The following is a 20,207-nucleotide window of genomic DNA, read 5'->3' as shown; positions in this document are numbered from 1 at the left end:
GGAGATCATTTATAACTGTTCAATATATCTAAACAGAGACAAGGAATGCTTTAAAATTTTATTCAAAATTCTGAAGAAACTTAATGATTGCTTCATTTTAATTAAATTATTTCTCTGTCAGTTGAGATATCAATCATTTACAAAGGCAACTCAAACAACTTAATATTTCTTTAGTTTTCAGCTAAATTTGTATAAAACATATAATATATAACAGATGAAAATGTAAGACAAAACACACATATCTTCTATGGTTAAAACTTCCTTTTCAGTAAAGAATTGCACACAAATCAGTAATTCATTAACACATTGAAGAATAAGGAAAGTATAACCCTTTCTTAAGTGAGAAAATATATAAAAGTGTAAACATGTATAAGTTTTTCAGAGAGGAAATAGAGAAAATGTGAAATTATTCCACAATACACATTTTCAACTTAAAATGCAGATTATATTTATATATAGGATTGTTAAAATAAAATTGAGCTCTCTGATAATGTAGAATACTAGAACATTTTTTTTAAAGTCAAATAAGAAAACACAATTACAGAATCTTTCGATTATTTAGGAAAATAAAATTGAACTCAGCTGAAGGTGGGTAACAGCTTCAAAAACCCTCAATAAAATTTACAACATCATAAGAATACAACAGATTATTGACCCATTTGAATCTAATATGAGTATAACAAAAATATATACAAAAATGACCATAATGTGATTTAGAAGTAAACTTTTGACTAAGTTCAAATTCACTTCAAAAGAAAGCAAACTGTATTGATCAAAATAATGAATATACCACAAGATATGTATTAATGTGTTTATGGTGTAATTTCTACTATTTTTTTTGGTATTTCAATATTTTGAATGGAATTTCATTTGGCTATTTTTGTTTTTAAACCAAAAGGCATCTAATTCCTTATTTTGTTCAAACTTACTTTCAACCTGAACTACATGTATATGCAGTATTTCTCCTGTCTACCTCAGCTCAAAGTAAAGAAAAAAAAGTAATCTAAAATCTGAACTGTAATCACTGCAATTACTTGTGCATAAAAAACTATCAACAAAAAGCTTACAACTATCTTATTTTTGCGCTAATAAGACATACACATGTCAAAACATTTCATGGTTTTCTCTGAATATCCATCACTTTCCAGTTGCTACAACCTTCCAAGGTTTTTGATAATAGGATGTCAGTATCACATGACATGACTGGACGTCACCTAATTCTGTCTTGATCTTGATGGTGGTCACAAGGTTGTCACAAAGTTCTATGACGCATTTTGTTACTGAGGCTTTACAATCTTCAATCGGACATTAGATCCCTGTAAATAAATATTTACTTAATTGTTGAGGATCAAGTCCAACAATGTACCGTAACTTACTTAATATAATACATCAATATGTATTTTCAATCTATAAGATTTGATAAGTGCAGTTTAAAAAAAATAATTTGATTACTCAATGAACCAACTAATATCAAAATATTTTCATACCTTTGTTCCTGTATTATAAGATTTTAAAATCTATAAATTGCTCACTTTCCAAGCAATAGTAAATTTCTAAGGAAAAAAAAACTTGAAAATATGGTCCATACAACATTGTTATTCCAATGTATAATTCAAGAAAATATTCCAGAACAGCAGAGGATGCTTGCTCTACTAATTCCAATAAGTTTTAGTAAAGCACAGGCTGTTCATTTACATATAATTTTCTTTGTTTTTGCCTCAGTTTTCTTTGTCGCCTGAGTAATGTCCCTTGATTTCACTTATTAAAATAGTTTCAGTACTTACCGTGCCGACCTGTCTACAGTTCAGTCCAAGATTCTCACACTTATCTATCATACAAGCAATCTCACCAACAGACAAATTGTAAGCTGGGAAAGGCATCTCATCATCCTGACCTTGGATAAACTCTCTGAAATAATCCAATGCCCTTGGCCCCATCAATAAATTATAATACAAATAAAAACATGAAGTTGTACACATTGTGCAGGCATTATCATGCAAGGTATACCCCCATTCAAACAGGAAAGTGAAATCAGACAGCACCCAAATTAGCTTACATTGTATGTCCCATCTACATAAAGTCACAAACCAAATCTGAAATCAATCAATCCATTGGAAACAAAGATAATGGGATGAAATTCAGACAAATGGACAAGGTGAGGGGAGTATAATTCATTTCATAAATGTAAGCAAAATTTCTTAGAATAAAGGCAATAGCTATGCCAAACTTAATAAAGACCTTGAAACCAAACACGAGGCCTTCAACTCTGTCTAAGAATCAGGCAAAATTACTTATTTGTCTAAGAATCAGGAAAATGTGTATAAGGTGAGGTACATTAAGGAAAGAAACACTGGGATTTTAGTGCATAATCCAAGTATTTTTACCTCATAACCCCTTAGAAAGAATAATAAAAATGTTTGTAAAGTTTGCCTTCTTTAGATATTGATTTGTCAAGTTTAGTTGAAATGCACTATGAAAAAATGGCAGGAAAATTTTACCCACACTTTTACCCTATATAAGCAGTAGAAAAATATGTACATCACAGATGTTTCAGGATAATTTAAATAGCTTTTTGGTTGATTTCTAGATGTACTGATTATAATTAGGGCAAAAATGACTAAATTGGGAAAAATGATGTGCCACCCATTGCCTGATTCTTACACAGGATGGTACTTAATTAATCAATGCTTGTGAATACCTACAATGTCAGACTGAGTGGGGATGGTTTGGATGGATAAACAGACACTTGACACATGTGCCTCCACAAAACATTACAGTGGAGGATAAAAATAACAAAGAACTGATAGACAGAATTTCCATTTGCAGATTTTATTCATTTCCGGATAAAAACATTTGATCTATCAAATAAATCTGACTGTCATGCTCTTAAAATCTTATCAAGAAGGTAAAAAAGAATATCATGCACAAAAGCATACCCAGTCCACTTTACACACAGCCAAAAGTGCCACACATGAGAATTATATAGAGTGTAACATATGATTATCATATGAATCTAGCATGATATGATTAACATATGTCCTGTTTACATATGATCTTTTTTTCAAACATATGATAATTGTATGTCAACAAGCCATTATTTTCATACAAGAATCATATGAAAATCATATGTAAACTATCATAAAACTGTCATATGATTACCATATATGATGCACCTTTGGTTGTGTATGGTCCAGTTTTACTTATTGTTTTCTGGTGAATCATATATAAAAGGCAGATGTTCCTGTAGTCTTAATGACATTGTACTGAATGTTAACTTACAGTAGTTTTTCTTCAACCATCCTCTGGAAGTTATCTGATACATTTAAAGATTTATCTTCTTTCTGTCTGGCTTGTTCGTTCTCTCTTTCCCTCTCTTTAAAAAAAATAAATATTTTCTGTTTAAAAGTTACCCTTATTAAAATACAACTCTTGAATTCCATATTATGGCTAATTTTCAAGGGATGATGATTTGGGCTTATTTTTGATGTCTGTCTGAAAATGCCAAAATAAATTCTGTAAAATATCAACTTTGAGCTGAAGTACCTAGTGTACCACTGAGAATCCACCAAAAAAAAAAGAAACAGCAAAGGTTTACCTCTAAAATAAGCTAGGATAGTATCACCTAGGTAATGTTACCATTACATCACTTTCACTTGACATGCACTGCTTACTTCAAAAGTTGGAAGCAAGAAGTTTCTCAAAATGTCAATTTGTAACACATACTGAAATACTATCAGTTAATCTGTTAACAATGGGCATTTCAATCAAGAATACAACTTAACATCCATTTTACAGCAAAAAGAGAAAGATATTTATGAAACTTTCATTATATTTATATTACAGACTTAGGAACACTGTTTCTCAAAATTAAGAACAAAACCATGACTGTTCACTAGTAAAGGGTAATGACAGTTTAAAGGGTCTGCCCTTTATCTTTCAATTATCTCAAATTACTCTTGTACGCCCTTGTAATTTCTTTTTTTGAAACATACCTGCATCTGACTGGCCTGTTGGGTTAGAAAACATTTTACTATACATGTCTCGCTCTATTTGTCCAAATCTCTTTATATCCCTAAAAACAGTCAAATAAACACACAATTTCAACCCAATCAATTTAATGTATAACTTAAATGGTATTTAATACCTACAATAGATAGCACATGATGAAAGGAAACATACTGAAGCTGATTTGTTTAATCATCTATTTGAATCAAAATCTACATATATCAAGTACTTGAACTCCAAAGGAATCAGAAACTTCATGTTGGTCCTGAAACAGCTTCATTTATATATTCTGATATCCAGTTTAATCCAATTAAATTTGCAGACCCGAACTGTGCTTATTTGATGAGTCTTTGTCCATTATAAAAGGATTAAATACATTCTACAGGAATTATCTTGCTCCATTGTACATTGTACCAAAATTTTTAAATTCCCTCACAAAAGATTTTCATAAAAAAAAATATTTGTTAGTCCAACTCCCTTTATATGATTTGAGTCCACTAACTGGGAAATATGAAATCAGATACATGTATTCAAATAAACCCTGAAGTGAGTTCATGGCAATAGATATATAAACAGTTCACCAAAGTTTCATAAAACTACTGAAACATTTTTTTGAGTTATAATCCAAAATGTGAACACTCATATACATATACTATAATATATTCTATATTCTACAGTCATGTAAATAGAAATATCATCCAAGAAAATAAATTCAGCTAAAGATTTGTGTTAAGATAACAACAATAAATGATGAAATGATCCTTACTTATCCAACTCCTGTAATTCTTGGCTGATCTCAGTACTATTAGGATTCATCCTCTGTGCCTTCTTCAATAATTCCATTGCTCTGTCAAAGTTAGAGCATTTTCTGTTGGCCTTAAAGATATGGATGATGGTAATGAACTTTTATTTCATACAACCTAGAAATAGTACTTAGCAAGGGTTCAAATTAGCATTCAAAGAATGAAGGTTTTTAGAAGCAGTGGCAGCAAAAAAGAAAACTAAGTCTGTCATAAATCTCCTATATTTAAAAGGTTCAGGACCTTTACTTGAAGAAAAGGCATTGCAGCTTGGCCCTGTAAGTTGTGACAAGTATGGACATAACATACAAACATACAGCTCTTAATTTGGATTGTGAATAAATTTTTGACAAGATTCTGACCAGAAGAAAAGCAGTCAAAGAACTACAAAATTTGCAGATATAATCAATAAGCAATTTATAAAACATTAAAGAACATGCTTATTTGTAACATTTCTTGGCCTTAAATCCTAATGAAAGGTAAAGGCAAAAACCGTTAAAATCCACCAAAACTTCTTTTTGGGTTTGAAACCTTGCAATGCAAATGGTAATAAAAAAAGGGCAACATTAACTTTCACTTCCCAGTGATTATCTGTGTGAAATCTAGAAATCATTGAATCCATCACGCCATGACAATTAAGCCATATAAATGAAATGGAATTGGGAAAAGCTTACCAAAATTTTCAGTTTTTAATGCAGCACTCACATTCAATAGAAATATTTACCAGTTGAGAAAGAAGTATGGAATCAAATATATTTTTGCTTAAATAACCAAATGCCAAATAGGAAAAGCTAACATCCAAAGACAAAAAAGTTACAGCCCAAACACAAGTCACCTAAAATACAGGATTTTTACCTTGAAGTCCAAGTTCTAGGTCATAAGCCACTATCCTTGGTATGTGACACATCATCTTAAAGTGATCTACCCACATGCCAAATATCAAAAACCCAACATCTAGAGATAAAATAGTTACAGCTCAGACAAGAGTTTGTCATTGAAAAAAACCCAGGAATTTGACCTTGAGGTCGAAGTTCACGGATATAGGCCATTATCCATGGTATGCTACACATTGTCTTTAGGTGATCTACCCACACACAAAATATAAAAATACATCAAAAGACAAAAAAAGTTATAGTCTGGACACAAGTCTGTAATGGACGGACAGAGTATTACTATAGGGTGACTGCCACTTTTGTGTCGAGGCAGGCCCTCATTAAGACTTTCATAAAGCTTCTGCATTTATTATAAAAGATGCAGTTTCTGAATAACATAACTACCATATTTTTTATATGGTAAATCGTAATATCCTTGTGATATCAGATTCATAATCATGGAACTAAGAGACAGCTACCAGTATATAACTTGTGGTTTTGAACTAATAAATGCTTTATAGTGTATTAAGAAGAATTTTTGAAAAAAAAATAAAACAAACATACCTTCCCCTGAAGAAACAACAACTTTACATGGTTAGGTTTATACTGCCTCCCTGAATTGCAGTATTTTATAACAGCACCGAAGTGATTCTGTTTGGACTTGCAGACAGCCATATTAGTAAAAAGAGTACAGAGCTTATCTGCCTTTTCTTCATCTTCCTGTCTGTCCTTGACGTGACGGTTTTCCAACAACATGGCAGCCTAAATTGACAATTTAACACTGTAGAAATGCTTAAAGTACATATAAATTCCCACATTTTGCAGTTAGACCCAATTAATTTTGGGAAATTCAAGGAACTTTTCACTTACACTTCAATAATGGTAATGTTCAAAATAAAACTTTTATAGCTCTGTGATTACTTACTTTTATATAAACATTGTATAACATTTTTCTGGTTACAAGTAGGTATAAAATAAAGGCACACATATTTGTGAAATAACTAACAGTAAGGTAAGTACTGAACTTATTCAGATATATAACTGATAAAAAAAAAACAATTCATAAAAAGACTAAAACTCTACACCCATTTAGGAAGTATAGTTCAGAAACACATAAGTAAAAGTAGTTATCAGAATGGTACCTTTTTTAATGATAAGAACAATACGTTTTTGTAGTTAACAGAACAATACTTTTTTTAGTGGGTACCTTTATGTAGTGATAAGAACAGTATCTTTTTGTATTTAACAGAACGATACTTTTTTTAGTAGGTACCTTTCTGAAGTGATTAGAACAGTACCTTTTTGTATTTAACAGAATGGTACTTTTTTTAGTGGGTACCTTTATGTAGTGATAAGAACAGTACCTTTTTGTAGTTATCAGAACAATACATTGTCGTAATGATAAGAACAATACCTTTTTAATGATAATAAAGTAGAAAAGTACCTTCTTGTAGTGATAAGAACAATATCTTTTGTGATAAGAACAGTAACTTTTCGAAGTGATAAGGACAGTAATTTTTTGTAATGATACCTTTTAAATGATAAGAACAGTACCTTTTTGTACTAAGAGTAGTACCTTTTTGTAGTGATTAGAACAATATAGTACCATTTTAAATAATAAGAACAATACATTTTTGTAGTTATCAGAACAGTGCCTTTCTGTAGTGATAAGAACAGTTCCTCTTCATAGTACAGAACCTTTTTTTCAGTAAGACAAACAATACCTTTTTGTAGTGATAAGAACAGTTCCTTTTTTAGTGATAAGAACTATATCTTTTTGTAGTGATAACTAAAAATATTTTTTTAGTGATTAAAACAGTTCTTTTTTTTATTGATAAGAACAATACCATTTTTGTAGTGATAAGAACAGTTCCTTTTTTAGTGATAAGAACAATACCTTTTTGTAATGATAAGAACAATACCTTTTTGTAATGATAAGAACAATACCTTTTTGTAGTGATAAGAAAATGTTTTTTTCAGTGATTAAACCTGTTCTTTTTTTTAGTGATAAGTGTACTGATAAGAACAGTTCCTTTTTGTAGTGATAAGAAAAAAATCTTTGTTTAGTGATTAAAACAGTTTTTTTTAAGTGATAAGAACAATACTTTTTTTGTAGTGATAAGAACAGTTCCTTTTTAGGGATAAGACAGTACCTTTTTGTAGTGATAAGAAAAAATCTTTTTAGTGATTAAAACAGTCCTTTTTTTAGTGATAAGTGTAGTGATAAGAACAGTTCCTTTATTGTAGTGATAAGAAAAAATCTTTTTTTAGTGATTAAAACCGTTCTTTTTGAGTGATAAGAACAGTACCTTTTTGTAGTGATAAGAACAGTTCCTTTTTTTAGTGATAAGAACAATACCTTTTTGTAGTGATAAGAACAGTTCCTTTTTTAGTGATAAAGAACAATACCTTTTTTTAGTGATAAGAAAAAATCTTTTTTTTAGTGATAAGAACAATACCTTTTGTAGTGATAAGAACAGTTCATTTTTTAGTGATAAGAACAATACCTTTTTGTGGTGATAAGAACAGTTCATTTTTTAGTGATAAGAACAATACTTTTTGTGGTGATAAGAACAGTTCCTTTCTTAGCGATAAGAACAATACCTTTTTGTAGTGATAACAATTCTTTTTTAGTGATTAAAACAGTTCTTTTTTTTAGTGATAAGAACAATACCTTTTGAAGTGATAAGAATAATACCTTTTTGCAGTGATAAGAACAGTACCTTTTTGTACTAAGAGTAGTACCTTTTTGTAGTGATTAGAACAATATAGTACCATTTTAAATAATAAGAACAATACGTTTTTGTAGTTATCAGAACAGTGCCTTTCTGTAGTGATAAGAACAGTTCCTCTTCATAGTACAGAACCTTTTTTTCAGTAAGACAAACAATACCTTTTTGTAGTGATAAGAACAGTTCCTTTTTTAGTGATAAGAACTATATCTTTTTGTAGTGATAACTAAAAATATTTTTTTAGTGATTAAAACAGTTCTTTTTTTTATTGATAAGAACAATACCTTTTTTGTAATGATAAGAACAGTTCCTTTTTTAGTGATAAGAACAATACCTTTTTGTAGTGATAAGAAAAATTTTTTTTCAGTGATTAAACCAGTTCTTTTTTTATAGTGATAAGTGTACTGATAAGAACAGTTCCTTTTTGTAGTGATAGCCCCGTGCAGGTCCGGGTGTTAAAAGAATAGGCCTGCAGCAGCGCTAAGCTTGTCGTATAAGGTGACTAAATAGTGCTCAGAAACCTAGCCGGGGGCTAGGTGCTCTGCCCACAGAGCAACTGGGATGTGTGCCCCAGGTGGTGGAATGGGGTACCCCTGGCGTGTTACATGCTGGGGTTGTCAGGCTATAATACGGAAAACCTGACCGCAAACCATAGTGGTGCAACGTGTTGGGAAGGATGCCACATTCCTCGCACGTTAAAGAACCCTGCTGTGGTATTCGATAGGAGTAGGAACCTTTGCGCTCCGCCACAGGAGGCTAAATTGCCCAACCTTACCCATCCCCCCTTTTTCCAGTGGCAATCAAAATTTGTCGACCCTATTGTCCTTGTGTCCCATCCTTTTTTTTTTCATTTCATGTTCATTTTATCATCCATTTCATGTTCATTGTCTGAATATAGCTGAAATATTGCTGCTTGGACGTTAAACCCCAACAAACAAACAAACAAACAATTTTTGTAGTGATAAGAAAAAAATCTTTGTTTAGTGATTAAAACAGTTTTTTTTAATTGATAAGAACAATACTTTTTTGTAGTGATAAGAACAGTTCCTTTTTAGTGATAAGACAGTACCTTTTTGTAGTGATAAGAAAAGATCTTTTTTAGTGATTAAAACAGTCCTTTTTTTAGTGATAAGTGTAGTGATGAGAACAGTTCCTTTTTGTAGTGATAAGAAAAAATCTTTTTTTAGTGATTAAAACCGTTCTTTTTTAGTGATAAGAACAGTACCTTTTTGTAGTGATAAGAACAGTTCCTTTTTTAGTGATAAGAACAATACCTTTTTGTAGTGATAAGAACAGTTCCTTTTTTAGTGATAAAGAACAATACCTTTTTTTAGTGATAAGAAAAAATCTTTTTTTTTAGTGATAAGAACAATACCTATTGTAGTGATAAGAACAGTTCATTTTTTAGTGATAAGAACAATACCTTTTTGTGGTGATAAGAACAGTTCATTTTTTAGTGATAAGAACAATATCTTTTTGTGGTGATAAGAACAGTTCCTTTCTTAGCGATAAGAACAATACCTTTTTGTAGTGATAAGAACAATTCTTTTTTAGTGATTAAAACAGTTCTTTTTTTTGTGATAAGAACAATACCTTTTGAAGTGATAAGAATAATACCTTTTTGCAATGATAAGAACAGTACCTTTTTGTAGTGGGCAAATGCTCTGTTGTATGCCTTCTCTTTGTACTGCTGTAAACCAAGCTGGAAGAAAATATTATAACCAATCAATTACAATGGTAGAAACATCAGTTCAAAGCAAAATGTTACAATGTACTTCATATTAATGTATCACTAGTTTAACATATTTTATTGTGAACTCTAATAACAGTATTATCTTAACAATTTTCCTTAGAAAGTTTACAATAATTTCTAAAACATACCTGTCTCTCCACATCTACATAATTCACAATGTCAGAAAATGGCACCTGTTCCTTTTCCTCCTATAAAATCACAAAAAAAAGAAATAGGGTAGGGAAAATGCTAGAAATACTGGTATACATTATAGTCGGCGTCACATAAATAACATACTGTTAAAATTTGAATAAAAATATTTTCTACGACTTTATTGACACCTACCGTCGCTTAAATTGTCTTAAATGACTTGCTCATTCGTTTAGCCAAACGGCTTCTCCCTAAACATTGAATCGTTAAATTCCGGTCAGATTTTAATTCTAGGTGGCAATATTTACATTGTAAAAAGTCGGCCATGTTTACAGTGATCGGGTTGCTAGGAGATGTTGTTTACGTTTAAATGGTTTGTCCAAAAACCGAAGAACCCAGAATGCAATTCGGCGTTATTTCGGATATCTCGGATTTATTTTACGCGAACAACGTACAATACCGAGAAGTTGATCAAGCAGACGATTGTCACCGGAGTTCGACGGGAACTTACGCACTTCGTTTGTAAACAAATCGTCCCGTAAAAACCAACATGGCGGATATTAGTATGGGATTTCCCCGTAAGGATTTGTTACGCATGATTTAAGCTAATAAGCGACTTGTTTTTGAGAAGCTGTTTGGCTAAACGAATGAGCAAGTCATTTAAGACAATTTAAACGACGGTTGGTGTCAATAAATTCGTAGGAAATATTTTTATTCAAATTTTAACAGTATGTTATTTATGTGACGCCGAGTATAGTCATTGGTGATCATTGTTCTGATGTTTAATCTCCCTGACTAAGGACTGATTATAAGTCTATATTCACGCCAAAATATAATAATGGCTTTTTCATGATAGATGTACTGTAAAAGGATCTAAACACAATGAACTAAAATACAAAAAATAGCTTTATTGAACTTTTTCTGTTTCATATTACCTAAAGCATCAAATTCAATATTTCAAATGATGCCTTTTCATTAAACTGAAAGCTATTGATAAAAGAGAATAGTACCGGAGTCATAAGATCATAGTCTTCTATCCCAGCATACTCCACATAGTTCAGTAACTCTATCTTGAACATAACTGAAAAAAAATGAACATAAATTATTTAAATGTCAAGAAGTGTGAGTCATACAAAGAAACCTGTATATACCGAAGATAAAAACATCAGAAGAGACAGGCTATTGGAATACACAGGTTGAATAACTATGAAAAACAAAAAGGTTTGGATTAAACAGGATTCAGGAATACCAAGGTTTTTCATTCAAAAGGATTCTGGAATACCAAGGTTTTTAATTCAACAGGATTCTAGAATACCAAGGTTTTGAATTCAACAGGATTCTAGAATGCCAAGGCTTTGAATTCAACAGGATTCAGGAATACCATTGTCTTTTTTTTTATTAAACAGGATTCTGGAATACCAAAGTTTTGGATTATCCTCTCTGTGTGTTCATTTTAAATGCTTAGAATTTACTAATTTACATTTACCTAAATAAAACTACAGAGTATCCCATATCTGCTATCTTCTCAAACATATAAAATATGAGCACTGCACTATTTATTGATTCCTGACGAACTGCAAATTTATCAACATACCTGTGGCATTTGGGGGTATCCTTGGAACGACACCAAGTTGTCCAAATGCATAGTCAGGACCAATAAGTAATTGTGCCAATTCTCCTTTCTTCATTGTTGCTATAGCAATATCCAACCCTTCTATTACCTGTCCTGAAACATAAAATAAAGCCTATATACTTTGACCAATGAAATCACACATTTCATTTCTTATATACTGGTAAATTTAAGAAAGTTTATACATTTGTATAAACTTAAATGTGAAATGAATAATTGCTGATACAAACATATACTAGGATATAAGAAATGAAAATGTGATTTCATTGGTTTTAAAGTACATAAAAATCTGTCAAAAAAATCATGCTGGGTTTAATCAATTACTTCTTAAGATGTATGCTATGCAGTGACTGATAAGATGTATGCTATGTAGTGACTGATAAGATGTATGCTATGCAGTGACTGATAAGATGTATGCTATGTAGTGACTGATAAGATGAACAATTTTAAATGCAAATGAGAATGCTAAGATTATCAAGGAAAATTGTTATACATTTTTCATTCCATTGATTTCCTAAACCAAAACAAATCTAAGTTTACCGTAGCTTTTAAACACTTTTATAGAACAATTACTGGTAAAGGAACAACTTTGATCTGGAATTGCTTTGTAAGCAAATTTTGCAATGAGCATGTGAAGATGTTTAGTGGCATTATAATATATTGTCCCTTTACCAACCTACAAAACTATTATAATAATTGCATTCTGCCATCAATCATTAGTTAGTTTAATCAATCCAATGAATCGACCTGTTAACCCAGTGATCATTTTCATTATACATCATGTGACTGCCATTGTTTTATATATTTTACATAACACATTAGTAAAGAAAAAAATTGAATTATTTTCTTTATATTTGCTTTGTTGATAAATACAAATAAAACAAAAAAGAATTAAGTATTTTTTAATTCAAAATAGAGTTAGAATAGCTTTATACTTGATTCGTTCCAATGGAAATTATGAAATTTAAATGAATTGATAATCTCTAATTTTACATATCAGTGCCCAGTTTCAGAAATAAAAATCCAAGATTTTCTTCAGATCCTTCCTCAACTCAAATTTTTATGACTTGAAATAGAAGAAAATTAGGTAATAATAAACTTAATATTTTTTTTTATGAAATCCAGGTCAGATCAGTCAACTTTCATCAGTAACCAATCCATCAGTCAATAACTTGTCATTGATCCATCAAAAAGTTTTAGGGGACTTAAGGGGACATACTATATGTATAAAGTACTAAACATTTTTTATAACTAGTTTTTCAGAAAGTTTCAGCTTGAAATCATATATATGCATCTAGAACCTACCTTTTCCCAGCTTGTATCTCTCAGGTTTACCTGAACTCACCTTTTCCCAGCTTGTATCTCTCAGATTTACCTGAACCCACCTTTTCCCAGCTTGTATCTCTCAGGTTTATCTGTACCTACCTTTTCCCAGCATGTATTTCTCAGGTTTACCTGTACCTACCTTTTCCAAGCTTGTATCTCTCAGGTTTATTCCTCAGTCTAGTCGAATCAAATGGCTCATCGGCATACTCCAAAAAGGCATTGTAATGAACTGAAACGTAATATTTTTGTGATAGAAATATCAGTAACATTATAACAATAATAATGAATAAATTCCTTAATCTAAACAGGATGACATATTCATTTTACAAATGAGTTCATAATATGGTCCTGCATTATATATTTGTATATATAGCATAAATTATAAAAAAAATATTATACAAAAACATTTAAAAAAAAATTAAAACATGCTGTGCTAATGATAATATTGCTCTAAATGCAAACTCTTGAATGACTCTATGGTTGTGCACATCATTAAATTTTCAATTAAGTCATTCCACAAATAACTCCTGAAATTGAAACACTTAGGTTTGGATTTTGGGATATAGAGAAATTTTTGGCTACTTTAATTTGTGGATCTAGTACTAACTTGATTAATATATTTGAAAACTTTTATAAATTGTGGAACTACTTGATTTAGTGATTTACAAACTAAACTTGCCTTCCTTTAAACAAAACAACCTGACACAGGCATCATTTAAGTTTACTAAAAAAGTACAGCAGAAGTTTTGTTTGATCAAAATAATGCGTGCTGCCCTCTTTTGGGGCTTAGAAATTTTATCAACATTGGCAGCATTTTTAGCACCTGTTCAAAAACAGATGAAATGTGGAAAATATACGGAGTTACACACTTTAAGCAAAACAAAACTTGATATAAAACATTTCAGTCTATGTAACACACCTAATTAACCTTATTTGAGAAAACATCAATATGAAATGACCAAGAACATTATTATTTAACTAGCATTGTCTCATGGAATATTCCCAGTGTAATAAATTTGGTTAATTCACACTGTGAAATAAATTTGGTAATTTCACTCTCGGACTAACTCCCGCAAAATCGTCACAACTTTGATATCAATTCACCAATCACAGATTTTTAAATTTTATGTTGAAAATATGGATAAATTATGAAGAAAATTTATATAATAAATAGGATAATCAATTGGTTATCGTGAATAACCAAAATATGATCACACGTGCCAAGAATGCTTGAGAATTTAACTCGAGCAATTAATAAGTTCTGCACACTCGTTAAATCTAGGCATTTCTCGGCACTCCTGATAATATTTTGGTTATTTACTCTTTCCAATTAATTATCCTATTAGTACATTACTTTCTAATGTTGTTCCAATTAACATACACTAAATTTTCTTTAAATTCATTGTCAGTTTATTTTTTGTCATCTGTTGCATTGAATTAACAAAATCAGCTTTCAGTTTAAACTCAATAATACCTATTCATTTATCTGGAACATATTGGCATAAATCGCAGCATGTGAATATTTTTAACATTTCAGGAAATCAATCTGGTGTTTGCAAATAATATAAAAATAATGGTCCAAGTACGAAACCCTGGGACCAATTGTGATATTTCTAGGCTTCGGCGAAGTGCCATTCCACATAAAACACTGTTCTCTATTACAAAGATATGATTTAAAAATTTTCACAAAGAGCAAATGATTATAATTTCAACAGTAATTTAATTTCTAAACTTGTTCCTTATGCAGCACACATTACTGATATTCCTTTTGAACAAAATCTTCAGAAATTTTTTGAATACTAAAGGAGCTACATGGCATAATTAACTGGTAATGAATCATCTAAATTTGCACCCAAATTTTGGTCAATACTACAGAATTTTTTTTTAAATTATCAGCTATTTTGTCATTTTCAATTACAGTTAAGATTTTCTATTTCTAAATATGATGAATAAGAGGTTTTTGTTCTTATGAAATAAATTGTTTTAAGCATGTCTCCATATCCTTTGGTTCCATCAAGGATTGTTCCATAACATCGTAAATAGAAGTTTTCTTTGCTTCTTTAATCTTTGACACAACTGTATTCCGAGAGAATTTATATAATGCCCAAAATAAGTCTGACTTTGTCTTTAGAGCTTGTGAATGAAGATAGTCACTTTGGTGCATCTATGAAAGTATTTCATCATTGATCCATTGCTGTGATTGAATTGGTAAATTAATATCAATCTATAAAGCTATTCCTAAATACTGACTACATCTGGTTTACATCAGCCAATGATCTAACTGACTACCAATCAATATTACACAAATCCCATGAAAGTTTATTTAAAATACATTCATCAACTCCCTTATGAGTGTTTGAATTCTTTATCTAAATATTAACAGTCATGGTCCCAACTTTGATTTATCAATAATTTCTAAATCCCTAATACTCTAACGATTCCTCCCAAAATATTTTTTCACTTTATAAATTCCTCATTTTACCATATCTGTTCCTTTTTTCTATTCTTACCCCTAAAAATAGCACCATCTGGTGGAGGATTGCCTTCTCCCTTATGCAGGATTCGTTTTTTTACACCTCCGTCACCAGATATGTCCTGCATTTTCTTTCCCAATCTTTCAAAGGGAGATAAGTCATCATTTTCATCATCAGTATCTTCATCTTCAGGAATATACACATTGTTCAAGACCTCTTCTGGTGGAAAGAACTGTTCTTCATCACTTTCCTCTACAAACAAAGGTAAACATGAGAATTAAATGTACATGATCAACTATTATAAAAAGAAAGAATGTTTTGAAAGAGAAATGCCCCGACATTTATAGCTGCTCCTCCTGAAGAGTTATATGTTTGGTTAGGACAAAACTCAACAGCTTTAGATGCACAGTCATACTAATTGTTTTACCAAAGACAAAGTTATCAATGTCTAAAATACATAATAATGTTTGACATCAACTATGAATGAATTAGATTTCCTGAATAAATGAAAACTTTATCAGTTTGAGTCTAGCTTCTACATACCATTATTTTCCTCTTCATTTATTTCAAATTCAACACCTTTTTCACTGCCTTCCCTAAGTTTGTCCAAGTCTCTCTGATTTAAGTAAGCTGGCATTGGTGCTGCTGCTGCCCCTCGTTTTGTCTTTAAAAAAAACAATATATAATACAATAAATATTATATAGTAAAATTTGTTTAAACTGAACCCCTAATGGACTCACAAATTTGTTTAGTTTACTAAGGTTCAAAATATACATAAATTCATATAAATGGACTTTGAAATGTAAAGATAGGTTTTCGAGTTATTCAGGGTTCAGTTTAGACAGGTTTTTGGGTTATTCAGGGTTTGGTTTAGACAGGTTTTGGGGTTATTTATGGTTTGGTTTAGACAGGTTTTTTGGGTTAGACAAATTTCACTGTATCATGAAGAGAATAGTATTATCCATTTAGAATTTAATACTGTGCCTAGAACTTATATTCTACACTGTTGTGATTTTAAAAGACCACTTCCTTAAATGAAAAATAATTTTTAACTAAACTAGTCCAAAAGAAATCAAGATAAAGGCTGAACTGTGACATCTAACTGTTCCTACTGACAAAATAACTCATTGTACTGTATAATTACTACTTGTGTAAAATATCAACAGTAAAATATCAAGAGATTGCATTTAATTATGATAGTGTTGTCAAAAATCTTTCTTTGCGGGTAGCCGAATCAGAAATACACTACACTCAGACTGGAATGGTTCTTTAACACTTAAATCATACCGGAGTGAAACCTGGAGATACACAGACAAAGTTAGTGTTTAGCATCCAAATTCCAACTACCCAACACAGACCGTTTTTATATTGAAATAGTTGTAAAATTCAATGAGGCAAAATGGGGAACTCATTGTAAGATACAAAGTATATTCTGTTTCTGTTTCTCATGTGTATATCCTGTCATTGAAAATTCAGTACATTCTATTTATATATTTTGTATAAATTTATCATTTGTTGATGTATTATTTTCTATTGACAGCTACATCCAAGGAGTATGTGGTTTTGTATCTTCATCAAGTAATAAAGTAATATTCTGATTGTTACATTTTGCACTTTTTAAATTGATATTTACTGTAATAATCAGAAATAAAACACTATGAATTAATGATTTTTTTATTAGAGTGACAGACTGGTAAAGCTTATAGTTTCTGACAGTTTTAATAATTAAATACCAGTCCATGTAAAATTCAAACACTGCCTATGGTAAGGTGATTCATGGTGTAGAGAAACACATGGAACAAACGATGCTTTTTTGGTCTACATATGCTATATTTTTATGTGGCAATTGTCCTTTGTTTTTAGGTCTGTACTTTTGAGAAAACTACACTTAAACCTCCCACTAATATCAACCAAATCAAGAATGGTAACTTGTTTCATGTACAATCTATTTAAATTTTATGCAACACCCAAATGAAAAACTAAGACTGGTTATGTAGCCTATAGCTGTTTCTGAACAAGAAACAAAAGTCAATTTGCTGGGTTTTCGACTTGCATGAAACACCTGTCTGATTTTTTCTATAAATACTGCTACTTAAATTGGCTTCTCCAGAAACAAAAAAAAACTAACTACAGGTACCAAGACTTATAAATTATGTGTCTATATTTAGAAATTTAAATGAACACATTGTATACAATGTTTCCAATGTGTGTCTGGTCATCAAATGGACTTCAAAATTATTACCCAATACAGGACAGTTATGAAGAATTGATCAAGGATAAATAATTATTTTACGATTTTTTTAGTGGAGTCCGAGTTGCTCATTTACTTTTGTTACTTTATATGTATGATTTTAGTTACTTTATGCTCTTTGTTGGGTATGTCTGTTTTCCATGTCTGGTCTTTGTCCCTGGATTACATTCTTTTGATTACCGCTATAACCTTGGTTCCCTTGATTACTCTTTCACATCTGATATTTGTCAATGGCTGATACCATATGCTAATTGTCTCAACCATTGTTTTATTATGCCAATGGCTTGGGTTAAAGCTGGATAAATCAATAATTAAATGGTGCAAATTGATTTCATATTGAGTATTACATGGTAATACTAGTGTAGATTTCAGCAATTGGACTGAGAATTTTCACAAGTCCTCTGGACTCCCTGTAGCATATGATACTAAAATGGATTAGAGTGGCATTAACCTAACAATGCTCTATTATCTCATTTGATGCCAACCTAACATCTAGCATCTCTGGCATGTAAGATGTTTATGCTAATCAACTGTTTAAAATGTTTACTTACATGCGGCAAGTATAACCTATGGACAATCAAGGAACAAAAATCCTGATTTTTTTGTTAAATCCAAAGAAAACATTTTAAATAGAGACAGTCATTTTGAATTATGTAACCTACCTTATACAATGGATTGTAATATTTTTTGGGATGAAATAAATTTTTATTTGCAATGGCAATTCAATGGTTAAAGTTTCATTTCACATCTTAAATTACACAATGTACAAATCAAAAATGCCAAAACTGGATCTAAAGTAATTCAAGTTTATTTAAATTCCTTTCTGAAAAGGATTTCCAGGACTGTTGGATTTCCTTATCTCGAAGGGAATTATTTTTTCTTTAATTTAATTACATTCTCACATGTCAGATAATGTGCAATAAGCTTTAGAAGGTACACGTAAATATATGAATGTAATTCTTGTGGTGGCAAAGTACGTCCCAAAGTTTGGTTTGCAATACAGTGCTTGGAAGTTACAGCAGTTCAAATATGGTTCAAGATCAATTAATTTTAACAAGAATAAAGTATCTATTTACAATTTTATCCCAAAAATTCAAACCAGACAAGAGATACATGTACATCGAAATGCAGCTAATTCTCTGCCTAAACATTGGCATCCACATGTAAAATTAAGTAGGAGATTATTAAATTTCTATTAAATATCAGATCAGGAGGCTCTGAAGGGTAGAGTGATTTAATTTCACAGCAGGATTGCTTTGTGCTAGATTCAATGTCTTATTCAGACTATCTCTGGGCTTCATTCACCATGCATTGCAGCTTTCAATATTTCTAGACACAAAATGCATATATTCGTACAGCACATGCATACTCCAGCAATTCTAGATGTTGATAGGCAAGTTATTTTCAGACTTGGTGCCATCTTGGTTGAGGTATGGAGTTACAATCTCTTACACTCACATTGTATTTTTTTTTTAATTTTATATGAGTAAACACGTGCACTGTTGATGTTTATTTTCTGCAGAAAGTACAATATTTTCACCAAATACAAAATAAAAAGTAAAAAAGTAAGTTTCTTACTGCCATTATTTTCTCCGCCCTTTAGGCAAGAAATTAGGTTCATGTAAAATACTGATTTTCTTTTTTGCCAGTTTTGGCTTTTCAGAAATTTCCCGCACCGAAAAGGAAAGTAGAAAGTGATCTATAGCTAATTACCAAATACAAAAGTTTTGCTGACAAAGACGTACAGAAGTATACTTTACATATTTTTATTTCAAGCAATTCTTGATATTTATAAATGTGTCTATATTTTATCATAAATTCAAAACTAAAGCTAATGCATTGTTTTGTTTCACACATGATATGTAACTGTGATAACTTACGAACAAAATATTGTTTGGTTATAAGCTATCTCTGACTCGATCACACTGATTTAAAAGCTTGAATTTTGAGTTCTTACAAACTATAGACGAAACATATACAGAAACGGTTTTAGAGGGCAAACATGTAAAAGACACTCGGCAAAGTAACAAGAAGGATTTATACAAAACATTTATTTCAATAAGAAAATAATCATTGTTACTTGTGATGCTAATTGGGGGCTAATATTCGGACTAGTTATCGGTTGAGGACACGTTTTGATCGTGGTAACAATAATTATTTTTCTTATTGTTAAACGGCGTTATTGTTACTTGACGTTGTATAGATGCAAATTCATACTTGTTATTCTTCAAAAG

The 20,207-nt window shown here is 30.9% G+C and overlaps 1 protein-coding gene across 1 annotated transcript; it reads right to left on the bottom strand.

Moving 5' to 3' along the window:
* Nucleotides 1-46: 46 nt before the first annotated feature.
* On the bottom strand, nt 47-19,678 carry LOC148606807 (inactive peptidyl-prolyl cis-trans isomerase FKBP6-like). The gene is made up of 14 exons (XM_088545131.1): nt 19,552-19,678; nt 16,265-16,385; nt 15,758-15,973; nt 13,387-13,476; nt 11,886-12,017; nt 11,302-11,372; nt 10,291-10,350; nt 10,052-10,111; nt 6,242-6,439; nt 4,772-4,881; nt 3,993-4,072; nt 3,280-3,373; nt 1,785-1,908; nt 47-1,316 (listed from the first exon to the last, which is right to left on the bottom strand). The coding sequence occupies exons 1-14, from the start codon at nt 19,555-19,557 to the stop codon at nt 1,278-1,280; spliced, it is 1,401 nt and encodes a 466-aa protein (XP_088401257.1). The 5' UTR covers nt 19,558-19,678; the 3' UTR covers nt 47-1,277.
* Nucleotides 19,679-20,207: the final 529 nt, after the last annotated feature.

The sequence above is a fragment of the Perna viridis genome, chromosome 9, assembly GCF_037379345.1.
Source record: "Perna viridis isolate PV_CMFRI_1.1 ecotype Kerala chromosome 9, ASM3737934v1, whole genome shotgun sequence".
Classification (NCBI taxonomy): Eukaryota; Metazoa; Mollusca; class Bivalvia; order Mytilida; family Mytilidae; genus Perna; species Perna viridis.
This window is presented reverse-complemented; position numbering and strand designations above follow the sequence as displayed.

Coding starts and splice junctions, on each gene's coding strand:
- LOC148606807 (XM_088545131.1), bottom strand. Junction 13,477..15,757: donor AGATGGTGCTATTTTTAGGG/GTAAGAATAGAA, acceptor ATTACGTTTCAG/TTCATTACAATGCCTTTTTG. Junction 10,112..10,290: donor ATGTAGATGTGGAGAGACAG/GTATGTTTTAGA, acceptor ATTTTCTTCCAG/CTTGGTTTACAGCAGTACAA.